The sequence below is a fragment of the Myotis brandtii genome, unplaced genomic scaffold, assembly GCF_000412655.1.
Source record: "Myotis brandtii unplaced genomic scaffold, ASM41265v1 scaffold123, whole genome shotgun sequence".
In the NCBI taxonomy this organism is placed as follows: Eukaryota; Metazoa; Chordata; class Mammalia; order Chiroptera; family Vespertilionidae; genus Myotis; species Myotis brandtii.
This window is the reverse complement of record NW_005354291.1, coordinates 936887-952374: the sequence shown is the minus strand read 5'-3', so window position 1 is coordinate 952374 and position 15488 is coordinate 936887. Positions and strand designations below refer to the sequence as shown.

Below are 15488 nucleotides of genomic sequence, written 5' to 3'. Positions count from 1 at the left end.
GCCCCCCCCCCCCCACCCCGCCCTTTTTAGGCATCACTGATTTGGATTATACATGTCTGAGCTAGAAAGTTTCAGAATCCTACTCTTCCACTACGTTACCTAGCACACCAAGGATGCTCACATGTTGGCTCTTGATGTTTTCCATTCAATCAAGTATTTAACCATTTATTCACGGAATGCCTGCTATGCCCTGGGCGCTCTGTTATAGGCTAGCAGTGAAATGGAAAACGTGGTAGACAAGAGGCCTCGAGTTGGGACTAGTGCTGAGAAGAAAGAAAAGGGTTCCTTCCAAGGCATGCCAGGGGCTTGCCTCAGGCAGGGTGACGAGGGAAGGCTGCTCTGTGGAGGTGGCATTCACCTCGATGGCTGGAGGACGAAAAGGACTGCCAGGGGAGGAGCCAGGGGAGGAAGGTTCTAGGCAGGGAGCTCTGCAAATAAAAACACCCTCAGAAGGGCCAGGGCCAGATGTGTTCCAGCAGCTGTCAGAGGACAATGAACAGGATATGGTAGTGATAAGAGCTGAGGCTAGAAAGTCAGGCAAGGGATGAATTCTGCCGGGCCTTGTACATCTTGGAAAGAAATCTTATTCTAGTTGTAATAAGAAGCCTTTTAGGAGTTTGTAGCAAGTGGCTAATCTCTGATCTACATTTTTAGAAGGTGACTGGCTTTTGTGCAGAGAAGGGATTGGAAGGAGAAACACATACGAGGAGACCAGCGAGGAGGGTAGTGTCAGAGTCCAGGCAAGAGATGCTGGTGGCTTTGCTGAAGACTCAGCAAGTGCTGGTGATAAACTGGTTGTCGGTATCGAGGAGAAGGAGGGCATCACGGATACCCTTGGGTTCTGGCTAATTTATAAACTAGGTGAAGTGTGATGCCATTTACCGAGATGAAGAGAAATGAGGGATTACCAGGTTTTCAGGGAAAACGGAAAGCTCCATTTTGAACATGTTAAGCTGTAAATGCTTATGCATCCTCCTAGAGCAGTGGTTCTCAACCTTCCTAATGCCGCGACCCTTTAATACAGTTCCTCATGTTGTGGTGACCCCCAATTTCATTGTTACAAATTGAACATAATTAAATAGTGATTAATCACAAAAACAGTATGTAATTATATATGTGTTTTCCGATGGTCTTAGGCGACCCCTGTGAAAGGGTCGTTCGACCCCCAAAGGGGTCGAGACCCACAGGTTGAGAACCGCTGCTCTCGAGGCTCTGTGCAGTAGGAAGCGACATTGTAGTTGGCAGGCTCAGAGGCGAGGTGTGACTTTACAAGCATACTTGGTGAGCCAAGAGAGTAGGAAACCAGACACGCAGTAGAGCTTTACCCTACCCATCAGCTTTAACATTCTAAATGTATTTTTAAAGACTGTAGAAATTAAGTGTAGGGGGGTGGGAGTGGGATGTATGCACCATCACAGTTAACCACTTTGCTAGGTCAATCAGTGTTTTCGTGTGTGAATATCCTGTTTCATGAGCAAAGCATAGTTAGCCCAGTGAACACAGGACTGAATGACAGTGGGAATTTGCTATGCTTAGACGGACGTTAGCTTGTTAGTGGACATTAGCAATGCCTCTGAAGACCCAACTTGCTGTCCATGCAGGGTTTTCAAACAATCGATCAACTTGATGGAATAAATGAGCTGCATTGACTCTTGACTGACAACTACATAATAGCTGCAATAACACACTTATAGACAGGGTGTGTGTACAACCATTTCTTAATTGAAATGTTTTCTTTCTCACTGAAGATAGCATTCATTCACGCTTGTCCTCATGCACCAAGAGACTTAAGCTAAAGAGATTGGAAAAGAATATTGTCAGCTGACACTAATTGAGAGCTTGCTAGGTGTCACATACTTTATATACATCAATTAATTAATCCCCACAACAGTATAACGCCATTACTAGTGTTACTCTCATTATACAGCTAAGGAAATGAGCGTGTAGAGTGTATCAGTCAAGAAACATGGTCCATACCAGGTTCAATAGAGGAAATTTAATATGGGGCACAGTTACAAAGGTATTTGAATGGATGAGCGGGGAAACGGAATGGTGAGGCAACGCAGAGACTAGCAATGGCAGTCAGTAACAGCCTAGAACTAGTGATCCAGTGAGGAGGCCATGCTACCAGGGGTCGGAAGGTAGGGAGCCCATCACAGAGGTGACTCAGGCCTTCCTAGAGATCCAACCCCAAAACAGAAACAGGGAGCAGCACCCTGGTTTCTTCCTCCCACCTCTCAGTCTCCCTCTGCTGCCTCCCATTGGCCAAGCCAATCTGGAAGCCAACTGAGTAGGGTGCCTGGGAAATGTAGTTTGCAGAGCAGAGCAAGTGAGGGCAAGAAACAGATGGACCTGGGAGTAAGCAGGCAAAGGCTCCCACAGAGAGAGTGACTTGCCCTCAGGTCACACAGGCCATCTGACTTTAAATTCCGAGCACATACCACTATTTATATTACTTACTTAATTATATTGTGAAGAGAAATGGGCTTTGAAAGAGAATCCTATCTGATTCTAGTGAGCATCTCATTGTACATATGATGATATATATATATGATATGTACATGATATATCATGTATATCTCATCTACATGATATATCATATATACACCATGTATAAGTAGATGTATATATGATATGTACATGATATATCATGTATATCTCACATGATATATCATATATACACCATGTATAAGTAGATTATATATACATGTATATATGATGTGATTATATGGTATATATGACATATACATGTATATAGTATGTGTCTGTGTCTGTTGCATATATTTCATTTCATCACTTTTTTGGGGATCTCACTGGTGTTCTTCCACTTTCTTTGGGTTTTTAAAATGTTATTTCTAATGCTTAAAAATAAAGGTTAAGTAAGCTGGTTTCTCAGAACATATGCTCAGGCTAAGCCGGTAAAGGGTGCCAGGCTGCCACGGCTCGCTCAGAGAGTGCACATCGCCCCACATTGTCCCAGCAGCCGTGAGCTTCGTCAAGTCGCCTAAACTTCCTGGCCTCCAACTCGGCATTGGTTAAAAAAACAAAAGGTGCATTCTTAATTTTCCTTAAGGTCCTTCCTATTCTGTGGTTCCATTATCCGTCTTCAGGGAAAGGTCAACTGTCCTGTTTGAGGCTCCAGAAAAAACCAAACAAGCATCACCCACAACATGAGATGTGAGGAAGCCCCTGCCTCCCACAGGCCTGGGCTGCTGACCACCGCATGATTCTCTCCTCCGACATGTGCCTTTCACCCCAGCTCACATGTGTCCATGCATCCTTAGCACAATGTGGCAAACGGGATACAGAGAATGGTGAATTGATTTATTAGATTTCCAACTGTGCTCCCCAGGAGGACATTTTAGCTCCATTAGGCCACACATTTTACTCAAATTTAATGATCGCGTAACCAGGCCCAGTCTTCCTGTTCAGTAGAGTAAAACAAATAATAAAAATAAGCAACTGTTATCTCCTTGCTTTTAATTACTTTGCATCCTGCAATTCGTCAATGTTATAGAAAAACAACAGAATCTGTTTTTTAAAAAAAATTCTCCCAAGTCCAGAAAATATAAAACACATTTATTATTCCACTGACTCCATAGGAGAAAAACAACAACTATTTACTTTGAGAAAGTGGCAACCATATGAGCTGTTCATGAAACTGTGTAAAGGCGATTACTGAGGTGGAGAGAGGAAGGGACACGTTGACAGATGGTGGGAGGTGAAGACAGCAGATTCTGGTCTAGATGCCGGTCTCTTGGCTGAGACGCTCTGAGCTCTCCAGCCAGACCCAGCAGGCAGAGCGTGGACTCTGGGGAGACCTCCCGGGGAGTGGGGTGGGGGGAGGATCCTCTAGGACAGCCATTGTCAACCTCTTCACTCACGACACACATAAACTAATTACTAACATTTGGTGGAGCACCAAAAAAAATGTATTTTTTTTGCCAATCTGACAAAAATAAAAGTATAATTTTGATTCATTCACACCGGATGGCTATTACTGTGTTGGCTGCTGTCATTTTTTTATTTGACAGACTAGGGGAACAGAGGTTAGTGACCCTGACTAAACAGTCAGGTGTTGCATGTTCTAAAAGTGTTCACAGCACACCTCTGCTCTAGGAGGGTGCTGACCCCTCCTTCCCCATGTCCCCATGAGTCCCAGCGGCTGCGATGCCATCTGCCGGCTCCCCAGAAAGTAAGTGCAATGCCAAGCCTGAAGTCTCCTGCCACCCTCTTGTCATTCATTCATTCATTCATTCGCTTACTTAGTAAATATTTATTCACTGAATATGTGCCTAGAATTGAGCTGAACATTAGAACCTTACAGTAGGTCAGGATGAGGTAAGGAGGACAAAAGTGGTCTTGGAGCAAAAAAAACACACCAAACCTCAAACCCAACCCCATCATTGCTTCAGAAGAAAAGGACAAATATTTGATTGCCTTTCTAGACCATTGTGGCCTCATTTCCCATCAGGAATTAAACAAATGGTTCTGTAATGTGTTCCTTTTACATGGCCCTTCATCATTTCCGACTGCAGGGGACTGACATTTCAATGGCAATGTGAATAAAACTACTTTTCGATGACACATTTAACTAACACCGAATTATAACAGAACCTCAGTGGACGTGCACATGCCATCCACATAATTTGAGGACAGATTGTTTTTTATTATTTCTATTACTATTAATATAACATTAATTTATACTCACGGATCACTACATGGGAAGCGTTCCCGAGTGCGGGTAATGTTTTGTTTCCTGGCACTGAGAGTCACAAAGGCAAATGCGTCTGTAACCTGCATCTGCTTTCCTTGCCCAACTGCCCTCCCTGGCCCGCCCCCATCTCCTCCTTTCTATTGATTTTCATTTCATTGGAACATTCTACAGCAAAACACAAGAGAAATTAAATGGCAGGACTCTGTGACAGCCGCAAGGGCTGGGCAGCCCTGGAAGTCACTAGAACGAATCCCCAGGGAGAGTCCTGCATAATCCTGTAGCTTGCAGTGCATCTTCGGAGGGAGTTTTCTCAGCAGCCGGTGGCTCTGGATGCTCTGGGGTCGAAGGTAGGCAAAGTGGTGCGGTGCAGTTTATGCCGTTGCTGACCTTGCTCAGGGAAGCAGAATTCGACTTAAGCTGTTAATTCCATCAAAGCTCATATAAACTGGAGGTGGCTCAAGCAGCCAGCTTCCATGTGGGGGATCAGGTGTACTTTCACCCCCATGTACATGCACTGTGCACACAATTTCCAAGCACCTCCACAAAACCAGGCTCTGCCCTCATTGCTGGGACTCGTGCATCTTGGAATAGACACTGAGGGCCTAGCTTAGAGCCTAAGGGTATTAAATGTTAGTTCCTGCTAGAGCTTCTGTGGGATCATCACAGCATCACTTAGGATCTCAAGTCCTTGTCCTAATTTTTCTTGTTGTTGTTTTAAGAGAAAACTGATTTTAGAGAGAAATGTAATCTGAGATGCCTTGGTTGACTAACCAGCTCCAATTGTCTCTGATATTTTTCACTAAGTCCATTGGAGATCAGTCAGCCATTCCTTATATGCAAGATGCTCCCTTCTGAAAGGTTTTTATGGGCTCAGAATGTCCATTACATTGTTTTTCTTTTATGCCTTTTTGTTAAGTTCCATTTTCTCCCCTTTACCGAAGTGCCACTTTTTTTTTTTACTTTTTGTATTTTGTCTATCATTCTTTTTTTTAAAAATTAATTAATTAATTAATTAATTTATTTATTTATTATTGTCTAAAGATTTACATATGTCTCCTTTTTCCCTAATTGCCCCACCACCACCACCAGCCATTCCCACCCAGGGGCAAGCCCCCACCGCCCCAGTGTCTGTGTCCATTGGTTATGCTAATATGCATGCATACAAGTCCTTTGGTTGCTCTCTAACCACCCCGCCCTGCCATTTGTCTAGGCTCTATTCTTGTTCATCAGATTATGTTGATCATTATATCCCACATATGAGTTGAGATCATGTGATATTTATCTTTCTCCGACTGGCTTATTTCACTTAGCATAATGCCACTTTTTAATGATCACATCAGTGTGGCACTGCTTGGCTAGAGCAAACTGCTGTCATTTATGTCCCACCACTGCCTCAGGGCACTCTTTCTTTCTGGTTGGTCTTTAACCTAATGACATACTGCTGTGTCTCCACTAATGGCATCTTGATGAGGATAATGGGCCAAAGCTCAATTAGGAAACATTATGAATCATACCGTTTAGTCTCTTGTATTGTAGTGTGCTAGAATTCCTAAAATGACAAGGGAACTTCATTTTCTTTGTCCCTGCATTCTAAATCTTTTCATTGTTCGTGCTCCAGGCCCACCCACCTTACTCTTCGAATGTTATTTCTCAGGTTCACTTAAAAAACAGCATCTTAGGTGAACAAACCCCTTACCTATTTGCCAATCCCAGGGCACCTTTAACAGCTCCTTGTGCTCCATGATAGCTCTGCAAATGGAAAGAAAGTGGATCTGATGAGCAAGATTATGAGGCATCCTACTTCTTTTCTCTCACCAGCTTTGTACAAATCATGCAGCAACCAACTGAATGTCAAAACTACCTCTGGGCCATGCAGAGGCCAGTCTAATTAGACAGACTGGGGTTTATCCTGAAGCCTCTTGTTGGGGTGGCCAGCAGGGGTGAGTGTGCCAGTGGGCATGGTGGAGCCCAAACCTCCCGCTGACCTTCACACCCACGCAGTCTGCCTACGGCCTGTGTTTTTTCTTGCTTAGATGCTTCCTGAAAAGGAAACGGTGAGGTTCAGAAAATTTCTGTGCTTGCAGGTGTAATGAATTTTCTGACTGAGCATTTTCTAGGGCAGTGATTCTCAGACTTTCATGTGCAAAAAAGCCATCTGGGAAGCATGTCGAAACAGCTTCCTGGGCCCCATTCCTAGCGATTCTGATTCCATAGATCTGGGAGGGGACCGGGGATGTGCATGTCTTAGGGGTTCTCACATGGCATTGGAGAAGCACACGGAGAACCACTGCTCTAGAAGAGGACCCGGAGGCGAGGGGGCACCATGCCATCAGTGCTGTTTGGTTTCCGTGTGTCCTTGATGTATCCCATTTGCCAAACTCACCCATATGCCACCACTTCCATGATTTTGGTGGCAGTGTCTCTGAAGGGCGCTAATGGACTGCAACTGAAGCCAATGAGCACTAGATCTAGGAATATATTTTTTGGATTCAAGAATAATAATCCATAAAATGAGCCATCCGTCTACAAAATGTTGGTTCTGAACAGTCAAACTAGGCAATTTCTTTTCCTCTCATACACCTAAAGCACCAAATTTAGGAGCTTTAAAATGCCATCATGCTTTCAAAATGAACCCAAAATAAATCCTCAGAAAGTCTTCCCATCTCAGTGCCTTGTGTGCTAAGGAGCTTTTCACTTCTATCTGAGGGTACTGAAATTTGGAGGATTCTTGGAAACAGCCTATTTGCAAACCATGTTTAAGGTGATGCTAAAATAGCTTCGATAAATAATCTCAGACACTGAACCAATACAATTGCGAAGTACTTGCTTTGTAGAAAATTATTTGGTGAAATCAGAATTGCTTGCTTTGTAAAAACAGATTTGGTGAAATTAGACAGGAGGTCATACATTGATCCAGCTCTTATGTGAAACTCAAATATGTGGCCTTTCTTGATGAAAAATGATACTTCATTTGACACTTATTCTCACAGCAATTTCTGAGGCACAAACCAGTGCTGACTTATATGTCTCCACACCAGAATTATTGAAAAATTGGTGTTTTTGACTTTTTGAAAATGTCTGTGTTATATCTTTATCTATTTTTAAAAATTTATCTTTATTGTTGAAAGTATTACAGATGTCCCCTTTATTCCCCATCGACCCTCTCCACCCCACCCCCACCCCTCACATCCTCACCCTCCTCCCCACCAGGCCTTCACCGCACTATTGTCTCTTTCCATGGGATATGCATATGTGCATATAAGTTCTTTGGTTATTTAAGGGAAATGGAAACACAAAATTTCTAAGAGATTAATTTGAAATATGATTCCCTCATGCAAATCCATGGGCAACAGAAGAGAAAACTGATAAAAGAGCAAATTTAAACTGTAAGTTTTCTGGTGGCCGTCGTCACTCACCCATAAACAGAATGCCCCTTTCTGCAAGTGCATCCGATCGTGGCGTTTACACTTAGTTTTTCTATTTCTCTACGTAACAACCCACAGGCTAGTTTGGGAGAATCAATGTACATCTAATGGTTTCCTGTAAATTATCTTCAAAGTCCATGAAATGTTTTTCTAATAATTTACAATAAACTTGTTTAGTTTAGAAGAAATTTACTAATAAAGATATTGAGTTTTCCGATTTCATATGGGGAATTGGTGACAGGTTCCCAGCTTTGATTTTTATAAAATAAAGTTACCAACCCTACGCCAAAGAAAAAAATTTTAAACACATGCCCTAAGAGTCTCTACTGTCTGAGTTTCTTGTTATTTTTACTCACAATTGAATTCCACTGAAAAATGCCCCAAAGAGTCCGATCATGCCCAGGAATTCCACTCGGCTCAGGGTTCGGATGATGTACTCTTCCCAGACGTTAGAGATGCCATAGAGTGTGGCTCCTGCTAAGACCAGAAGGTCCCCTACCAGCTTATTTTCCCCTAGGACAACAACAACAACAAACAACAGAGAGAGCTTCATTAAAAATTCTTAACAAGAATTTAGCACCAGCAAAATCCTATTCTGGCATTTTTATAGAAGTTCTGTAACTTACCAACTGAGATTTAGTAAAGTTTGTTTATGGGCGGTCGATATGCTTCCCTTATTCACTCAAGAAATATATTAAGTATTTCCTATGTCCCACTGTTCTAGGTGTGGGTGCTACAGAATTTACCAGGTGACCGAAAAACACACACACACAGGAGTACTTGGAGATACAGGAAAAACCCATTTATTTTCAGATGTTTCACATGTACTAGTACAGTGACCCAGGGGGTCAGTTCTCCAAATCCTGAGCAAGCCAACATGGAGGAAGCTTTCTCTTCATACCCTTTGGTTTCTTTGTCCCCCAAATAAGGATCGGACTTCCGGTCCTTTCGCGCCCATCGACCCTCTCCATGTGTGTTGGGATGGGGGCCGTGAGACCACACCTAAAGGCCTGGCCTGGCGCCAGTGCTGATAACCCCCTCTAAGGGTTGTGTGTTGTTCATGGTTTATGGCCTCTGTAAAATGGGAGTATTTAGGTAAACAGATCTTGCAAGACCAGATACTTAAGGAAGGGGCAGTGACTAGACCAGTGATGGCGAACCTTTTGAGCTCAGCGTGTCAGCATTTTGAAAAACCCTAACTTAACTCTGGTGCCGTGTCACATATAGAAATTTTTTGATATTTGCAACCATAGTAAAACAAAGATGTATATTTTTGATATTTATTTTATATATTTAAATGCCATTTAACAAAGAAAAATCAACCAAAAAAATGAGTTCGCGTGTCACCTCTGACACGCGTGTCATAGGTTCGCCATCACTGGACTAGACTATAGGCCAACAGGACTGTGCATTAGGGATACAGAGTCAGGCTACTAGCACCACCCCCCCCCAAATGTCTTATTTTCCTCATCATGGGGGACCAAGCATGAGTAAGACACAGACAATGGGAAGACTAGGTTCCTTTTCTTTCACCCAACAATGAACATGCCATGTCTTGCCTTGGCCTCACCCACAGAGGCAGGTAACCTAGTGAACACACAGAGACTCACCTGCTCCCTGATGCCTTCCCACAAGCACGTCCGCTCCCACCATGCAGCCCATCCCCAGGATGCAGACCACGATGCCGATGAAATGTACAGCCTTGTACCGGATCAGCAGGAAGAACCAGGAGAGTAAAATCACGACTGGGATCACAAAACAGTCCAGGAGCTATTGGCAAGGAAGGAAAGAACAGCAGGAGGTCAGGGGAAGCTTTGCATGTAGTAAAGAATCATAACTTAGCCCTGTAGACAGGCCAAGTCCCCTGAATCTGAAGTTCTGTGTAGAGCCAGAACTAATGCAGTTAAAACAGACGCAGAAACAAACTCAAATGAGTTTTACTTAAACATCCCCAAGAGGAAAAGGGGAGAAGGCAAACTGGTAAGACAGGCTGGTGGGGAAGATTCTCTGGATCCCTCAGTGTCTGGACCCCAGGGGAACACCTCATATGCTGAGCCATTTCGGATGGTCCTTCCACTTTAGGAATAGATCTGGGAATGGGAGGTAAGGGGGCAGAGGTCTTACAGTGTTTTATAAATGATTAGAATTCACACAAAAGTTGAACTTAATTTCTCCCAGACAACTGTCTTCCCACAGCCAGTAAAAGTTACTTTCATCTGTCCTTGAAATTTTACTCTTAAAAGAAAATAATTGCTCTAAGTATAAATACAAGTATTAATCTCAGAAGTTTACAAATAACTTTAAAAGGCTGTTATAAAAAAGAGTAATAAAAGTTAGAAGTCTGAACAGAGTTTAGGAAAAAAAATAACTGATTTCACTTCTTATATATTTTGCACAAATAGTGAGATTCCGACAGCCCCAAGACTTGATGAAGAATTCACTCTGATCATGCAGTGAAGTAACATGGTGAAAAGTGCTAGGTCCTTGCTTATAGCAGTATGACTTTGGGCAAATCACAAATCCAGGAAACATCAATTTCCTGATAGTAGAAGAAGATGACTCCTACTGACTTTCCCCAAAGATCATTGTGAAGCTCAGAATACATGTAAAAGCATTTTGTAAATTTCTTGGGCCTTGATGCCAATCTATAAGCCTGTTCACCAACACATGATCTGGGCTCCACGTACTGTAGTTTCTCTCACACTGTGCTAAGTTGCAGTGACCTTTGACACTCCAGGCAAAGTAGGGTCTCCACTAGACAAACTTATGTCCCACTGGACTTCGAGTCCATATACCAAATGAGAAGCTGGTGATCCTGCCCCATTGCCCAGCACAGCTCCTCTGCTAGAATCCTCGATAAGTGGCCCTACCTCCCAGCAACCAGATTCAGAACAGTGACTCCTAACACTCCTTCACTCTATATCCTATTGACCACTGACTTCTGCCAATTCCATCTTTAAACATCTCTCAAATCTACTCATGCCACCCTCTCTCACTTCCACCACCTAGACTGAGATAGTGCCAATTGCAATAATGATAAATATTGAATTATTGGCATAATGTCTGCCTTTCCCATATGCCCAGAGGTCCAGAGGAGCAGGAAAATATTCCTAGTACTCAAAACCCTGTTTGGCTAATACATTTATCCAATAATAGTTATTGAACAAATACATATATGAATTTATAATGACCAGAAACATCAAAATAGAGTCTCCAAGATTTATTAAAGGCTGAAAAATATATGTATACAGTAGTCCACCCCCACTTTTCCATGGTTTCACTTTCCCCGGGTTTAGTTACCCACGGTCAACCACAGTCTGAAAATATTACACGGAAAATTCCAGAAATAAACAATTTTTAAGTTTTAAGTTGCACATTGTTCTGAGTAGCATGATGCAATCTCATGCTATCCCACTCCATCCTGGCCAGGGTATGAATCATCCCTTTGTCCAGTATATCCATGCTATATATGATACCCACCCATTAGTCAATTAGTAGCCATCTCAGTTATCAGATCAACTGTCATGGTATTACAGTACTTACGTTAAAATAATTCTTATTTTACTTATCCTATATAACAAAAGGCTAATATGCAAATCAACCGAACAGCAGAACGACCAGTTGCTATGACGTGCACTGACCACCAGGGGACAGACGCTCAACCAGGGGGCAGATGCCTCCATGGCAGTGCTAAGGATGTCAGTCAGACATCCCCCAAGGGCTCCCAGACTGCGAGAGGGCACAGGCCGGGCTGAGGGACCCCCCAAGTGCACAAATTTCATGCACCGGGCCTCTAGTATTGTTATAATTGTTTTAATTTATTATTATTGTTAATCTCTTACTGTGCCTAGTTTATAAATTAAACTTTATCATAGGTAAAACTTTATCATAGGTATAGTAAAAAACATAGCATACATAGGGTTCTGTACTGTCATCGGTTTCAGGCATCCACTGGGGGTCTTGGAACATGTCCCCCATGAATAAGGGGGGGGGGAGTAACTGTATTTGCAGAGCATCCCTGACTGTCAGAGTGGCTTTTGGCCCTGTAAGCAGCACTCAGAATCCCCTCCACCCTGAAGCTTTTTGTGACCTGGGCAGATCCTTCAAGCTTCTCTGTGCACTGGTCTCCTTTGCAAAATGAAAGAAGCAATCAGAATGTAAGCTGTCCCTGGGGCTGCTGTGAGATAAGGTGATGAGGGCCCTGTGAATAGTGATTTAACAGTGTGATGGCTGGGGGCTGAGCCTGAAGGGGACAGCACTCCCAGAGGGGCAATGTATAGAGTGGGTGGCTGGTTGGATTGTACTACACAGGATTGCTCACTGCATAGTTAATTAGCAAATGAATGATGCTACTTGATGTGGTAAAATGCTCTAAGGCAGGTGTTACAACTGGCCTCAAATGCCATTAAAGTACATTAGGAAATTTCAGTTTGCCAGTGAAAACTGTTCACTGGGCATAAAACAGTTGGTGTTTTGCTTTAAAAATTAGAAATGATTGCATCAACGGTTGAAATATTTATAGCTACATGCTCCACGACTGGGATTTCATTATCTGGCTGCAAGCCCTCGATCCGTGGAGCTGACGGCCTCCATTCCTGGATTACTGAAGGCGAACAAGGCCATCATCCAATCTTCAGGGAGGACTGAAGTGAGCCTTTCGGGATCTCGGTGTCATTAGAAATCCCAAAGCATATGATGAGTCCTGGGATCTATTCCCTTAATGGGTTGAGCTAAAAAAAACACCTTATTTGTAAATGGCAGGTCTTACTTGTTGGGAGGACTTTCAGGAAGAAAGAAAGGAAAAGGAGAATACAAATCCGAGCCAGGGTTTCTGAGACACTGCAGCTAGGGAAGCGTGCTGCCCAGTACACAGCAGGGGCCAGTCATGGGTGACCGAGTGAATTAATGAATGCACAGCCACTTGGTATCACTGACGGTCAGAAGGTACATTTGAGGTAATCCAGGCTGCTACTGGCGTTTGAGGTGAAATAATTCTTCATCTTGCAGGTCTGCCCCATATTCTCTGCAGAGTACAGTGAGCCTTGACCACTAAAAAAAAAAAAAAAAAGATGCTTCTACACATTAACAAGTGCCCCTTGGGGGCGGTATCTCCCCAGTTTTGGGGAGATACTGCCCAGTTTGTGACCCCCACTAAAAAAAAAAAAAAAAGATGCTTCTACACATTAACAAGTGCCCCTTGGGGGCGGTATCTCCCCAGTTTGGGGAGATACTGCCCAGTTTGTGACCCCTTTATTTAAAATTTGGGAACTCAGAAGTCTCAAGAGAAGCGATGTGCTCAAGGTCACTCAAATTGCTGACACCAGTGGCAGTGCTGTCATGGTTCTTTTCTGAACAATATTTAATGAAGGTCAATTACAGGATTACTACAGGTGGAGGTCTCACTACAGTACCTGTAACTACAGAAAAGAAACCGTTTGGTAGCTGATGTTATTAAACGGGCTATTATTTTCCAGTAATTTTTGGCTCCAGCCTTTCCCCTGTGGTCATATAGCATAAAACATACTGACAAAATGATTTACCAATGGTTTTCTGGTAGCTTAACTCCTTAGCTAAGTGGTAGTTAGAGTAATAAAAAAGAGAAGCATTATAATAGATGGCTGTTAAAAAAGAAAAAGAACCAAGGAAGCTTCCGATTTTGTCATTAAACTGTATACTGTATTTATCTTTCTTTGCATACATTTCTATAACCAAAAGAAAAAGTGCAAAATATCAGTACCAAAAAAACCAAACAGATGAATATTGTTTCACAATCATCTTATGCTCTGACAATTCTTAAAGAACTTTAAGAATATTTTGGAAAGAAAAGTGTTCATTACCTCTTAAATTTACATAGCATTTTTCCCCATTGAGTATCAAATTAGCTATTTCGCCTTAGGGGAGGAGCAAGAAGGATCAGAGAAAGAGGAAGAGTCTCAGCATTTGGAAGGGAATGTGAGTCTTTCCTGGCCTGGGTGATACTGTGGGGAGAACGAGAGCCCCTCTATACTCCTCCCAGACCAGACTTGGTTTGGGTGACATATGTGTTTGTTTCTTGATTAAGAATCTCAGTATCATAATATTAGGCATAAAAATCTCTGAATGGAGAAATCAGAATCTATAAGAATAAAATATTAACAATGGTTATCTTTGAACTGAATCTTCTCCGCCCCACTGCACCAATTCTCTGTGCTATCCAAATTTCCTCTCTTGCACATATGCTACTTTCAAAATATATAGAGTATAAAAAATACATGCGGGGATAAAAGAGCTATGAGAGTCAGAGCAGTCTTTTTTCAAGCAGAGTGGATGGTTTGTAAAAAAATTAAAACAAAACAAAAAGCCGCCACCCAACTGTTCCCATTACAGTAGAGCATAATAGGGAGGTGACCTCATCCCTCTTTCTAATTCTCTGTGCCCAACAGAGACTCCTGCCAGCCTTCAGCTCCTCATTAACGCTCCCCTCAGGCTATTCACAGGGAGAATGCTCCCCTCACAGGGCCCAGCTGTCAGAGGCTAAACCTGAGGCAACTGGTAGGTGATTCCAGGAAAAAGAACATTTCCCTAGTCCCCCTTCTTCTGCTTCTAATTGGCAATTCTCCCGTGTTTCTAAAAGTGATCTATATAATAAATTCATCTCCAGTGAGTAAGACTGAATTGTTAACAGGGAAGGATCTTAAAAAAAGACAAACTTCAGTTACACAGACACAATAAAAGTCCTCTTTTGGTTGACAGTCCAGCTGAAGAGAGTGGATATAATTTGGGAAATGCACATTCCCATCAAGCACCATGTTAATTCAGAGGCCTGGAGACCATCCCAGAGGCATTTTTGAAAATCCAACCCAGAGTCCAATTCAGGGAGTGGTGTCACTGATCTGGGACCAATTTTTCTCACCCTCTCCATCCCTTCAGATTTTTTCCCTCCCAGGGCTATTTCATTCATAACACCTCTACTTCCCCACCCCTCCCAAACCCCATACCTTAGGACTTAATGTTTAGGCTTTACTCTTAAAATATTCATATCGGAGGAAGCCATGTTTCCATGTGTTGCCCAAGAGCTCCAAACTGATAAACTGTGTCACGGTGTTGACTGTATGACAGCCATTATCTGGGAAATGTCCTATTTTCAGGATTTAGTAAAAGATTTTCTCCAAACTATTTTTCTTGTTTCCACAGGTAAAGATTTAAATGTGTGAGTTTCATATGTTCCCATGTGCCAGTTCATCAGAACTTCCTACATGTTCAAGTATATTCTCTTTATGTTTTCGACTTTGGCTCTCAAAGATGAAAGGAAGGAAGGAAGGAAGGAAGGAAGGAAGGAAGGAAGGAAGGAAGGGAGGGAGGGAGGG

The 15488-nt window shown here is 42.7% G+C and overlaps 1 protein-coding gene across 1 annotated transcript in view; it reads right to left on the bottom strand.

The window, feature by feature from the left end:
- SLC35F1 (solute carrier family 35, member F1) overlaps positions 1-15488 on the bottom strand; it is a 117425-nt gene that overhangs the window by 29668 nt on the left and 72269 nt on the right. The window contains exons 3-5 of the mRNA XM_014533748.1: positions 9753-9912; positions 8499-8655; positions 6414-6466 (exon numbers count right to left, since the gene is read on the bottom strand). Coding sequence (XP_014389234.1) covers positions 6414-6466; positions 8499-8655; positions 9753-9912 — 370 coding nt within the window. The remainder of the gene's footprint in view (positions 1-6413; positions 6467-8498; positions 8656-9752; positions 9913-15488) is intronic.